The sequence below is a fragment of the Salvelinus fontinalis genome, chromosome 38 (assembly GCF_029448725.1).
Source record: "Salvelinus fontinalis isolate EN_2023a chromosome 38, ASM2944872v1, whole genome shotgun sequence".
Classification (NCBI taxonomy): Eukaryota; Metazoa; Chordata; class Actinopteri; order Salmoniformes; family Salmonidae; genus Salvelinus; species Salvelinus fontinalis.
In genome coordinates, this window is record NC_074702.1 from 24545926 (window position 1) to 24560476 (window position 14551).

General features: G+C 40.6%; 1 protein-coding gene across 5 annotated transcripts; it reads right to left on the bottom strand.

Moving 5' to 3' along the window:
• Positions 1 to 488: 488 nt before the first annotated feature.
• Positions 489 to 12568, bottom strand: LOC129837342 (islet cell autoantigen 1-like). Of its 5 annotated transcripts, none has more exons than XM_055903437.1 (14): positions 12472 to 12568; positions 9880 to 9909; positions 9597 to 9771; positions 9295 to 9367; positions 9026 to 9149; positions 5278 to 5476; positions 4732 to 4857; positions 4522 to 4620; positions 3940 to 4043; positions 3788 to 3828; positions 3451 to 3513; positions 2991 to 3269; positions 1952 to 2044; positions 489 to 1719 (listed from the first exon to the last, which is right to left on the bottom strand). In XM_055903437.1, exons 2-14 carry the CDS (start codon positions 9894 to 9896, stop codon positions 1598 to 1600), a joined length of 1515 nt encoding a protein of 504 aa, XP_055759412.1. In that variant the 5' UTR covers positions 9897 to 9909; positions 12472 to 12568; the 3' UTR covers positions 489 to 1597. The 5 variants fall into 5 exon arrangements, with proteins under 5 accessions (XP_055759412.1, XP_055759410.1, XP_055759411.1 ...); XM_055903435.1 differs by having other exon boundaries at positions 12452 to 12558; XM_055903436.1 differs by having other exon boundaries at positions 12429 to 12548.
• Positions 12569 to 14551: the final 1983 nt, after the last annotated feature.

Below are 14551 nucleotides of genomic sequence, written 5' to 3' on the forward strand. Positions count from 1 at the left end.
TTCTTATTATTTTAGATGTATTAGAACCCCTTTCACTTATTAAGCCCAGGCTTCCAACAAGACAGGATTTTGGAAGGCTGGCCACTCGAGACTAGGCGCTCGATTCAGTCCTTATTGCCGAAGTTCAGAGCTATAGCACAAATGTAATTTAACGCCAACGTTCCTGCGTTCGTGGAGACTGCATTCACAGTAAACGCTGCATATGTCGTGTCAGTCCGACATTTCAAAGGGTGCTATAGCGCTGAACTTCAACGATATGGATTTAATCGAGCCCTAGAACCCCTTAAAACCTGGCTTATTAGTTCAGTTTTATGGTTCAGAGGAAGCCTACAGTGACAGTATATGCCTCAGGGATTCAGTGAGAGAAATTCTGTCAGTTGAGAGAATGCACATATCCCACTATCTATTCAAAGCTAATAAACCAAAGAGGAAAAATAGTCTTGTGGTGGTTGTAACCTGACATTCAAATAAAGCAACAATACATAAGATAACAGGAATAAACAAGGCTTTAATGTAAACAATGGCAATAGTTGAATTCTAATAAGTTAGTCTCATTTAGCACATTTTTACTGACAAAATCAAAATGCACACTTTTCAGCACTCCACAATTAAAATATAATTTTAATAATTTTGTTTACAAGCTTAAAACCAGTCACCAATTACAACATATGTATTTTATGCAGGTTAGAATGTGTTATGCACATTTCTCACTCTTCCATAGGTTGCTCTCCAAGCAATAGAATACAGATTGTGTACTTGAAAGTGCAGCTAGTTAATAAATGTATACCTAGGCTGGGATGCAATCTGAGGCATGTTATAGAACAGCGCACCAGAACAGACTAAGGTCATTTACGCTGGAGCCGACATGTGCAGTGGTTACCGTGAATAGGATTTCCACAAACATCGGAGAAAATGCCTTTTAAAAAGGTGCATTGTCAGCTGTCTAGTGCGCTGCTCTATAACACACCTTGAATTTATTCCAGGCCATCTCAAACAAATCAAATGTTAGATATGTTATTGTCAACAGTAACATATCGTGAGTACAATCACAATCAAATAAGGATTACACAAAACATGCAATAAATGTATTATCTATCAGACAAAACTGATACATATTTTACCCTTTCATACTGTATACTGATTTTCCTATTGTTGAGATGGGTGTAAAGGCCTCATTATTGTCACCACCAGAAACCTTACAGGTATACCCAAATGACAAGGCAATAATTCTGAAAAAGCTAATCATGAATCCTTCGTACATCCTTTGGTTGTTGAAAGCATCTACCCGCTCTGACAACTTAACTTATAAACATTGATAAATCATGTTAAACAAAGACACAAATAACATTTGTTTTCTTTTGGAATTCACGATTTCAAGTTCAATTGATTGATACCATTGAATACTTGTACAGTAAATGCCTCTAACAGCTGGGCCAGGGTAAAATTGTTGTTTAACTCAATGGTAAGGAGTAGGACGGGGGTTGAGATAGAGATGACCCTAGAACAGATGTTAACAGCAAAATAACCATAACCTTGTTGTGCATTATGCTAACTTATAGCGTAGGAGCTTGCCCTGGATGTGAATCAGGTCGCAGGTCTATGCGTTGTGAAGCTCATGCTCCTGCCCACTCCTGCCTACTGCGTCTGGGTTCGACAGAGGGTCCAAGTCGGCGAACAGGTTGAACCAGGCTGAGAGGTCTTTGGCGGTCTCTGGAGTCTCTGGACAATCAGAACCAGAGGTAAAACATCTCACACAGTAAACTTGGATGTTGAATAGTAATGTCTTGTTTAATACAGGGCTTCATCTGACTCAGACATTGTGCTATTTATACCCAACAAGTACTCTGAAAGCATTCAAACACAGGTTCTTGTTGGAAACACAGCTTTTTTTTTTATGAGCTAAACCCTTTCAATTCTATTCATAGGTTTTACTCGTTTGGCCCAATCCTACCTCTCACTGCTGTTGGCCTAGAGGGGTTCTGATTGGCTCCAGATGATTGCTCTGTTGCCTGGGAGATGGGCTGTGGAATGCTCGTGGCCCAATCTGGAAGGGAGAGGCAGATTTAGACCCATCTTGAGGGGATACACATCGTTGTTGATCCAGGAGACAATAAATTACTTTCACACAGAACTTTTGACTTTGTGCAATAGACAAGAATATTGCAATTATTGAACACTGCATGTCTTCACCAAATCCATGTATGTTCTCCAAAATACAATTGTCAGTCCATAACCATTTCAAAGGTCAAATAAGGGGTACTTATTTATATTTGTCCTGTTTCACGCATGTACAAGTATGTATGTACCCTGTACAAGTGTGGTGTGAAATGGAAACTTATTTAATAATACATTTAGATCCACATGAGGTTAAAAGATTATATTTCAGTATGACTGTTCACTTCACTAGCCCCCATGTGAATATAGACAAACACAAAAACAGATGAGGGACTACTGTAGTAGTCGCTGCCAGACCCAGAGAGAAATGGAATGGAAAGAGATGAGCAATTAGCTATGGGTAAGCGAATCAAATAGCCAGTGTCAAATAGCCAGTGCCTATTACTTACACAGCTGTAGTAAAAAAAAAAAAGGGCAATTTTTTCGCAGCGTGGAAATAGTTAAGCATGGTGAAAAAAAGGTTTATTTGTTGAAGTACTTATTCTGAGAGAAGAAACAAACTGGCCAACTGCACAGCCCTAATTATGTCATTTCTGGGCTCATCCATAAAATCTAACCAACCACAGGGTTGAATTTAATTACACTAATAATACAAATTGATTCAATTGTTTCATGCTTCATACTCTGGTCAGGGATTTCTCCTCAATTTAATCAAGGATGATCTTGTACATGCTCTCTCCACAAAATCCTGTGTTTTGGAAGAACTACACGGTGATGCTTCACATGGTTTGTTTTTCAATGAAGAGCAATGCAATCTGACCAATGAATAAATATACACAACAGTCTTGTATGATTTACAGTATTTGACCTCTGACCTGAGAGAGAAGATTGGAGGTTGTTCCTGTTCTGGTCCAGGAGGTGAGATGGGAGGAAGATGGAGGAGTCTTCCTCCTGCTGGGGTTCCACTAGGCCCCCTCTACTAGTGGCTCCGCTCCCCTGGTCCCCCTTACCAAACACCTCCTGCCACTCCTGTGAGAACTCGCCCTCATCCAGAGACGTGCTGCCCAGGATCTCATTCAACAAGGCCATGCTGTGCCTCTCTCCACCCTCCTCCTGCTCCTGACGAGAGAAGGCTGAGAGAAGATCCTCAGGCCCTGGAATAACCAATCAAATACTGTGTTATTTAGAGGTGGGCAGTGGGGCCTAATAATGGGTAGTTGATATGTTTTTTGGGGTAAAATAAGAAATAATTTCACATGATCTGTTCATATATTTTTCTCTGGTATTCATTTAGGACACTAGGACACACATTGAGGTGGTGCTTCTGTATATTACCTGTCATTTGTCTATTAATGTCAATGTCTTCAAAGAATTGTCCAGAAGGTGTCTTGGTTTGAGCTGCACAGGATGATAATGAAAAGTGCATGGTAACTTAATTTAAGGCCTAGATTCAATCAAATTTAGCGTTAACCCGGACTCCATGCAGCCAATGGCAATGTCCATGATAGGTATAATGGCGGCAGCCGCTTGTGGATTTGACAGCTCTAACACAGTTCCACCTCAGACACTGTCAACACAACAGCTGTGCAGGTGTTGGGAATCTGATTTAATTTAGCCTTAAATCCATCAATATAGAACAAGTGTGCGTTACAATGGCACTATGGTTCTTTACCTTCTTCATTGGACTCTTCATTGGGATCTATTGAGATAAGTCTATGGATAACAACAAAAAGCATGTTACATGTAGTGTACAGTATAGGATCCTGTGAAGCCTAATGTAAGACTTTAAATTTAATCTGTCACGTTGTATGGATTTCCACTTACTGGTCATCTGCAGTCTCCTCAAGATCGGTCTTTGTTATGACTTTCTTCTCCCTCTTTTTCTTCGATCCCTGAGATGACAGTTTATCCATGGGGTCTTGGAGGCTCTGGAAGTAGAAGAATGACATACTGACAACGTCACAAGACATGACGCTGACAACGACACCTTGTGCTGTCATCTAAGTGAGGCCTTGTAGTGAAACACACAGTTCCTTCTTAATGTAAAGTACAACACTGTACGGACACATTTTGAGTATATCATAGATATAAAACAGACTATTCACCGATTCCAAAATCCTGACAAAGATGATACAGCTTACAGAGGGATTGGGCTCCAGAGTGGCGCAGCGGTCTAAGGCACTGCACCTCAGTGCTAGAGACGTCACTACAGACCCTGGTTCGATTCCAGGCTGTATCACAACCGGCCGTGATTGGGAGTCCCATAGGGCGGCGCACAATTGACCCAGCATCGTTGGGGTTAGGGTTTGGCCGGGGTAGGCAGTCATTGTAAACAAGAATTTGTTCTTAACTGAATTGCCTAGTTAAAAAATAAATAATCAAAGATATGATAGAGGCCTCCCTCACCTTGATTGTAGAGAACTCATAGTGCTGGCAGCCCTTAAAGCTCTCATGAATGGCAGCCATAGTGTGAGACGTCTTCTCCCAGAAGTGCAACAGGGTGGTCTGAAACACACAAATACATATTAGCACCAGGCTGTAGCCAACAATTACTATTATGCAATACTTGCTATTTTACTTTCTGTGCATACACCACTCCTTGATATTCTGGTGTACCTGGTATGTGGTTAAAACATGAGAAAGCAGATTGCAGCGGCTGGCTCCTAATAAATCGACTTTTTGGCAGACATCATTCTTCAGTTTGTCAAAGCTTGTTTTAGTGGATCGCACCTGCACTTGAACCTGAGATGGAAAGAAGAGATATTAAATATTGCCCAACTGAAGACAGGATCATAGGCACGTAACATTGCACGGAATAATGATCATCACACATGAGAATACACAGATGTTGCAGGTGCAACTGAAGTCTTTCTCACTCAAGATAACCCCTGAGTGCAACCAACACAAAACAGAAGAAAACATGCCTTTCCCCTAGTTCCCATGAATCAGCTCCATACTAGTACACAATTTTACAGTAAATTGCACCATCTAGTGGTAAATATAACAATTCTATTTTCTGTTTGATTCTATGAAATTTAGATGTAATTCTTTGTACATAAACAGGTACAAATGCTTAATCAATCTGGCCCACAGACTTCTTTCATACTGTTTAAACAGTCCATCCTGATATGACTGAGACCAATATCTAAAGAGTACGCTAACCTTGCGGAATTTCTCCATCTGTTTGTGTGTGTCTGGATCGAGCTCCTGGGATACATCCTTCATCCAGAGCAGTGCTCCACGGTATTCCGTCCTGGACTGTTCCATGCGGTTCACCGTCAGCCAGGTGTCAGAGATGGCCCGGTATCGGAAAGTCTCCACCTCCTGGTAGAGGCGAGACAAAGGACTACGCAGAGACAGCCTGAGGGGGACAAAAGACTCATCAACAGAGAACAAATTCACTCATCCAGATGAAGTGCAGCTGACACAATGTGGATGAGTGAGGCGCAGCAGCTGGACGAAAAGATACATTTAGAAAGATGATTGTCTGTTCACCTTTTTTTCAGCTCCTGAAACTTTTTGACTGGGTTATTGGTCACTAAAGCTTAAAGATGGAGCAGCAAACAATGAGTAAAAATGAACCTATGAACCATTACCGAAACAACATGGATTACCATAGCACTCTCTCAATTATGAGTCATCAGTTTCTATTCAAACACTCTGGGTACGATGTTGATACTAGAGGTTGGCCGATTATGATTTTTCAATGCTGATACCGATACCGATTTTATTGGAGGACCAAAAAAAGCCAATACCGATTAATCGGACGATTTTTTAAATGTATTTGTAATAATGACAATTACTACAATACTGAATTAACACTTATTTTAACTTAATATAATACATCAATAAAATCAATTTAGCCTCAAATAAATAATGAAACATGTCCAATTTGGTTTAAATAATGCAAAAACAAAGTGTTGGAGAAGAAAGTAAAAGTGCAATATGTGCCATGTAAGAAAGCTAACGTTTAAGTTCCTTGCTCAGAACATGAGAACATATGAAAGCTGGTGGTTCCTTTTAACATGAGTCTTCAATATTCCCAGGTAAGAAGTTTTAGGTTGTAGTTATTATAGGACTATTTCTCTCTATACAATTTGTATTTCATATCCCTTTGACTATTGGATGTTCTTATAGGCACTTTAGTATTGCCAGTGTAACAGTATAGCTTCCATCCCTCTCCTCGCCGCTACCTGGGCTCGAACCAGGAACACATCGACAACAGCCACCCTCGAAGCAGCGTTACCTATGCAGAGCAAGGGGAACAAGTACTCCAAGTCTCAGAGAGAGTGACGTTTGAAACGCTATTAGCGCGCACCCCGCTAACTAGCTAGCCATTTCACATAGGTTACACCAGCCTAATCTCGGGAGTTGATAGGCTTGAATTCATAAACAGCAAAGCTGCTGGCATAACACACGGAAGTGCTGTTTGAATGAATGCTTACGAGCCTGCTGGTGCCTACCACCGCTCAGTCAGACTGCTCTATCAAATCATGGACTTAATTATAACATAATAACACACAGAAATACGAGCCTTAGGTCATTAATATGGTCGAATCCGGAAACTATCATCTCGAAAACAAAACATTTATTCTTTCAGTGAAATACGGAACCGTTCCGTATTTTATCTAACGGGTGGCATCCATCAGTCTAAATATTCCTGTTACATTGCACAACCTTCAATGTTATGTCATAATTACGTAAAATTGTGGCAAATTAGTTCGCAATGAGTCAGGCGGCCCAAACTGTTGCATATACCCTGACTCTGCGTGCAATGAACGCAAGAGATGTGACACAATTTCACCTGGTTAATATTGCCTGCTAACCTGGATTTCTTTTAGCTAAATATGCAGTTTTAAAAATATATACTTCTGTGTATTGATTTTAAGAAAGGCATTGATGTTTATGGTTAGGTACACGTTGGAGCAACGACAGTCCTTTTTCGCGAATGCGCACTGCATCGATTATATGCAACGCAGGACACGCTAGATAAACTAGTAATATCATCAACCATGTGTAGTTATAACTAGTGATTATGATTGATTGATTGTTTTTTATAAGATAAGTTTAATGCTAGCTAGCAACTTACCATGGCTTCTTACTGCAGTCGCGTAACGGGCTCCTTGTGAGGCAGGTGGTTAGAGCGTTGGACTAGTTAACCGTAAGGTTGCAAGATTGAATCCCTGAGCTGACAAGGTAAACATCTGTCGTTCTGCCCCTGAACAAGGCAATTTACCCACCGTTCCTAGGCCATCATTGAAAATAAGAATGTGTTCTTAACTGACTTGCCTAGTTAAATAAAGGTGTAAAAAAATATATATATATATAATTTTTTTAATCAGCGTCCAAAATTGGCATCCAAAATTCCCAAACTTGAAATCGGCCCTAATTAATTGGCTATTCCGATTAATCAGTCGACCTCTAGTTGATACAGTACAGGCCTATGTCTGTCATAATACAAAGCTCTCACTGTATGCGGTTTTCTTTCTTGCCTCTATACACAGCCGACTCCTAGCCTGCCCCTTAGGAGCCAATTGACGCAATTTTCTATCTTCTCTGTAAGAGGGAGACTACCATCATAGGCGGCGTGTGAGTTTCAAGTTTGAGGAAGCTACTTTTCACCATAGAACTGTACCTTTATAAGTGTAGCATTCCATGCATCATCACATTTGCAGACTTATGCAAGATAGCCTACTATTCATAATGTGATGAGTAGATTGGATAGTCCTGATTTAGGCTAATAATATAACTCAATCACTGTTTGCAAGAAAAGACTGTCCAATGCATGGCTGACTGCGTAGTGACGTAGAGCTATAGGCTATATTAGATATGTTTCTTCTCCTTTCTTTGCACGGGAAAAATGTGGCCTTTTATAAACACATTTCATGAAATTCTACCACACTTTATATGGCCGGAGACATAAACAGAATCTTTTTTATAAATACGACAAAAATTACAAGGTAACCTACTCTGCTGAGAACGACAAACAGATTTTAAAAAATGGTCTCCCCTTCTCCTAGGCCTAATATACGAGAAGGAGACACACAAATACTTACAATATGAAGTCAATCTAACCCGGAAGAGGAAATTATTGTCCAAAAACAAACTTTCAAGTGGCCCTGATCAGTGAACGTGCACTCACTGGTGATATATAGCTGATGATCTCAGCTGCTGCTGATATGTTTGTTCGCTCAATTAAGTTGAGAATTTTGATAACTAAAAGACAGTCTTTTCATCGTCTTCTCTTTACAGCAATAGCCATTTGCTTTCAAAACTATGTTTACCCAGGATTGTATTTTCAAATATTGCAATATGCCTGGCTGGGCCTCTACTTTTCACTGACAGTCGCAACTCAACAATCATCTATTTGGTATTTGCGCACACGCTGCAGAAATTCCACAGCTAATCTTTTTTATATATTTTTACATTTAGAAGATGCTCTTATCCAAAGCGATTTACAGGTGCAATTAGGGTAAAGTGCCATGCTCAAGGGTACTAAACACATTTTTCACCTAGTCGGCTCAAGGATTCAAGCCAGCGACCTTTCAGTTACTGGCTCAACACTCTTAACCGCTAGTCTATCTGCCACCCATTTTAAAGAAGCTAATGATCCTCTGTGGCCAAATCATGCTTTCTGGTGTAGTAGCCTATGTTGAAGGATTTGTATAGACAGGAGTAGGCTAATTAGGCTATATCATTTTGGCAATTAAATTCCCTTAGCCTTATGGACACACAGTAGTTATAGGACACGCCTATAACTACTATCCTACATGTCCGTCTTGCTATACTAGTAGGCTGTCTCGTCTCCTCTGGTAGAGTGAGAGAGACTACTATCCTGCATGTCTGTCTCTCCATCTACACTGCAATATCCAGTCTGTCTGTCCTCTGGTAGTGTGGTCCAGGTACAAACCTCTGCTGGGAGGAGAAGCAGAGGGCCTTCCCGGTAGCCTGCATGATCTTCCCAGCCCTGGTCCGGTCCTGGGAGCCCTGTGAGCGCAGGAACCGCCCCAACTCATTCTCCTCCTGGGATAGAACTGAAGAGGAGGGATAGAGCCACATGGTAGAACTCAGAGGATTGAACAGGGCTTCAGAATCCGGGTCCAGAAGAACCTTGGGTATCCTGATGTAACTGGGTCAGAGATGGAAGTGGGTGCCAGATGTGAGGGTGAAAAGACTCACAGCAGATTCTTCTCTGGTACTGCTCGATCACCTTCAATAGCTCCATGCACGTTCTCTGGACAGAGTGAAACACCTACAATGCCATGGAAAAATGACTCATGCCAGTCAACAAATATATGCATTTTATACAAATCTTTAACAGTCATCTGCCTGTGTTGTGTGTGAGATGAACAAAGGTTGATACTTGATATTGTCCGCTCGGGTCTTTGGTAATTGGAGCAACAGTTGTCTGTGTATCTATGACAATGTATTCATGACACAGTAACAAAACAGATTTGAAGCATTTGATCTGTGAAGCTAACCTCCAGTTTGCCATCCAGGTCTGCGTCTGATGCCACGACATGTTCGTCCTCTTTCTTTCCTGTGACCTTGATGATCTTCTGTTTGGTTTTCCAGTACTTTTGCTGGAACTTGTTCACAACAGATGAGTCTTGGCTTTCAATAAAGCGGTCAAAATACTCCCGGGAGTAGCCACCACTGCAATGACATCCGAAACAGTCAGTCTTGTTACTTTATCAACCATATGGCAAAAAACAAGTACATTTGTGATGTTAATTCAAAGATGGTGAGTGTTTGTGTACTCACTAATTCCCCCTCTCCATTTTGTCAGGTTACCTGTAACATAGGTTACATGTTATGTCATGGCTTTGCAGGCCAACTTCAACTCCCTTCACCAGGTCGGTCTGGACCAATGGTGTGGACAGTGGACTAAAACTGTATGAGTTTCTACCTGCCCATTGGTTGAGGTCAAATATTAACCAGAAGTAGCTACTGTGAAAACAACGTTGACATCAACACCACTATGAAAAGTGCACCTGCTGCCCCGCCTGTTATCCTAGACAGTCATGGGCAAATGATTGGGAGAATGGTCAATTTATTAGCCCAATCCTTATGTTATTTTCATGCATGAATGGATTTTTTTGAATACACAATACCATTCAAAAGTTTAGGGTCACTTAGAAATGTCCTTGTTTTTGAAAGGAAAGCACATTTTTGTCCACTAAAATAACATCAAATTGATCAGAAATACAGTGTAAACATTGTTAATTTTGTAAATGACCATTGTAGCTGGAAACGTCAGATTTTTTATGGAATATCTACATAGGCCCATTATCAGAAACCATCACTCCTGTGTTCCAATGGCACGTTGTGTTAGCTAATCCAAGTTTATAATTTTTAAAGGCTAACTGATCATTAGAAAACCCTTTTGCAATTATGTTAGCACAGCTGAAAACTGTTGTTCTGATTAAAGCAGCAATAAAAAACTGGCCTTCTTTAGACTAGTTGAGTATCTGGGACATAAGCATTTGTGGGTTCGATTACAGGCTCAAAATGTCCCGAAACTGTCTAGAAGGCCAGCATCCTGGAGTCGTGTCTTCACTGTTGACGTTGAGACTGGTGTTTTGCGGGTACAATTTAATGAAGCTGCCAGTTGAGGACTTGTGAGGTGTCTGTTTCTCAAACTAGACACTCTAATGTACTTGTCCTCTTGCTCAGTTGTGCACCGGGGCCTCCCACTCCTCTTCCTATTCTGGTTAGAGCCAGTTTGCGCTGTTCTGTGAAGGGAGTAGTACAGGCGTTGTACGAGATCTTCAGTTTCTTGGCCATTTCTTGCATGGAATAGCCTTCATTTCTCTGAACAAGAATAGACTGATGAGTTTCAGAAGAAAGTTATTTGTTTCTGTCCATTTTGAGCCTGTAATTGAACCCACAAATGCTGATGCTAAAGATACTCAACTAGTCTAAAGAAGGCCAGTTGTTTTGCTTATTTAAATCAGAACAACAGTTTTCAGCTGTGCTAACATAATTGCATAAAGGGTTTTCTAATGATCAATTAGCCATAAACTTGGATTAGCTAACAATGTGCCATTGGAACACAGGAGTGATGGTTGCTGATAATGGGCCTCTGTACGCCTATGTAGATATTCCATTTATTATTTTTTTTTAAATCGGATGTTTCCAGCTACAACAGTCATTTACAAAATTAACAATGTCTCCACTGTATTTCCGATCAATTTGATGTCATTTTAATGGACTTAAAAACATATATATTTCAAAAACAAGGACCCCAAACTTTTGAACAGTAGTGTACCTTTAAAAAAAAACACGTATATAAAATGTATCATGTTTGGAGACTCGATCTTGCTCGATACAGTTGAAAACAAAAAATGAATTATTCATTGAGAAATACGTAAGCTATATCTTTTTAGATATTCAATAACCTTTAACAAAATGAAACAAGGCTCAACCTATCATGCTAGTCTAGTCTGTTGGCTAACAGTCCACACCCGAAAGGGCCTGGCAATACTCTGTCACGATTCAGCAGCCTCTGATAATAAGGTGCCTGGTTTTAGGCCTCTCGCTGAGAAGGCAAGCACGCACCTTGTTCAAGACATTCTCATCGGATAGTCAAGGATAATGCCATAACATAAGCCTTATAATAAATTGATTCCTGCATGTGAGTGAATGAATGTAATGTCCGGCTATATTCGGCCGCCGTACCAGAATAAACACAGAACGCTTCACATCATCACCGTATGTGAACCTGACTGCCCTCTCCATATTCTTGTAGCCGCCAATAAACACCTATTGACCAAAGCAATTAATTTACATTGAAAATCAAGATCACATACCTTGCTGTGTTGATAGCCTACCATTCAGATATAGCCAACGTCCATACATTTATTCTACTATTATTGACTGTAGGCTATACAGCGTAACCAGCTGCTCATTCTGTTGAATACAATCCTTGCGCAGAATGGTTGATGACGTCATGTAAAACGCACCAAACTCGCTCCCATAAAAAAGGGTGCAGTCGCGTTTGTTGATCAAATATTTGGGATTAGCAAATAAAACTGCAGAATATCCTCCCTGCGTTACTTAAGTGTTTGTCGTGAAAAAAACGTTACAAATATTTTTTTTGGGAAAAAATTATATACATGTTTTATTGTAGGCCTATGTGAACTGTAGTGGCCTTAATTAAGGACTCGGTTGATAGTAAATATGAAAAATTACATTAAATGGGAACAGTAGGTAAAAATATCGCTTCTTGATGCCCACTACAGAGGACATTTACAAACAATCTTCTATTTAATGTGGAAAAATAATAATATTACACTGCTCTGAAAACTCACCTAACTATTCCTGAGATATGTACCTGTTAAGCTCCGTTTATACCTGGTTCTAACTTGCATCCTTTGTCTTGTCGACATTCTGATTGTGCCCTCATTTTCAGACAGGTGTAGACGATTACAAGAAGCATTGTGATCTGATTGTGCTCGGACCTTGCAGACCTAGGTTGTAGTCAGGCACGCATTGGTCGCGATCCCCTGCTCCGACGTTGCATGGGAATCAACCAATGGTTGTGTGACACGTCATCGACTGACAGATTGCTATAACATATGTGGTTAGTTGATACCTAAAATACATATTCTGTCGTTGTAAAATCTGGCAGCAGTCAGCAACGCCTGCCGATTTGGACAGTGAAACCATTTAAATCATCATGATCCCGCCTCCTAATCATTGCCAGGTGGCACGATTGACGTATGACATCAATATCTGTCTTCAAATAAATAAATACATATTATTGAAGAAGGCACAGTGATACCGAAACGTTGGTGTTTTACTCAATACATTACTGGGAGTTTATATGTATGAAATGTGCGACTCTATTTATTTTTCTAGGTTACAGTTTATTCGCCGTTAGTCAGCACCTCCACACAAAACAATTTTATCTGGGTGTGCTCCAACTATGCTTTTTATTAGATCAATATCTGTTTTAAAATAAATACATATTATTTTGAAAGAATAGCTGCCAAATACTTTTTATACAGGGAGGGACCAGGAAATCTGGTCAAAATGCGGACACAGTGGACTGATATGAGACACATTTTAATACCATGGTTTCCATGTGTTTGATATCATTCCATTTGCTCTGTTCCACCCATTATTATGAGCCGTCCTCCCCTCAGCAGCCTCCACTGGAGTAAACATATTTCTGAAAATGTGGGCACAATCAGAATGTGAACAAGATCAGGGGCTGGATCCACAAAACATTACTTACGAAAAAACTTAAGAAGGTGCTTAAGACAAAAAATAAGTTCATAAGATAGTTTGTAAATGCAATTCCTCAAAATGTTCTTAGAAACTCGTAGTTTTCTTAGGAACTTTGTAAATATCTTTCTTAAGAACTTCGTAAATATCTTCTTATGTGGCATTGACATTAGTGACGTGCTTGAAACTAATAAATAAGCCTATGTGACAGGGATGATAGGATTTGGCCCACTATAATAAAATGTTGATATTTACATTTTATTACATTTATTTTTTTGCTTTATGTCTCGAGAATGAAAATGTTTTAGTTGGCTCGCGGACCCTTTACGCACGCACGCACGCACGCGCACGCACGCACGCACGCACACACACACACACACACACACACACACTATAGCCAGACTGACGTTAGCTACTGTACATCAAAATAAAAAATGGATAACCAAGGAAAGCGGAATAAAAACTTCAGCAAACAATAGCTTGAAGTGATGGTGGAGGAAATAGCAGCCAGGAAATGATTGCTGTTGGGGAGACTTGAAAACTGCGGGGTCACTGCAGACACCAAAAAGAGAGGATAGGCAAGCGTGGCCGAGTCTGTCTCTGCCGTCGGGGGTATGGCAAAGGACAGAGACTCCGTAAAAAATAAGTGGTCTGACATCAAGTTGGCTGCTAACATGCTGCCCAGACCGGACACGTCGCGTGCGCGAGCGTCGCAAAATAAATGTAGAAATCCATGTTATTCAATTATTGCACCCACTCTGCTCGCGCGCGCCAACGAGCGTCTGCGATGCCAAGGGCTAAAATAGAACTCCTTTCTATTTCTGACGCAGATCGCGCTGCAAGTCCTGCCTCTCTCATCTCCTCATTGGTTTATAGCACCAGGTACCCACGCCCTATCTCCTCATTGGTTATACCCACGTACTCTACCTACCTTTCTTAAAAACTACAAAGAGTCACTCATTGGCGCCATTACTAAGGTCACCAACACATCTATTGGTCTCGGGGTGTTTCCAAGGGTATGGAAGTCGGCCATAAAAACGGCCATCTTTAAATCAGGCGACCCTGCTGACGTGAGTAACTACAGGCCCATTAGTATACTACCTGTGGTGTCAAAGGTTGTTGAAAAGTGTGTAGCAGAACAACTGATTGCCCACCTCAACAACAGCCCCTTCACATTACATTCCATGCAGCCAAGTACCTTGGC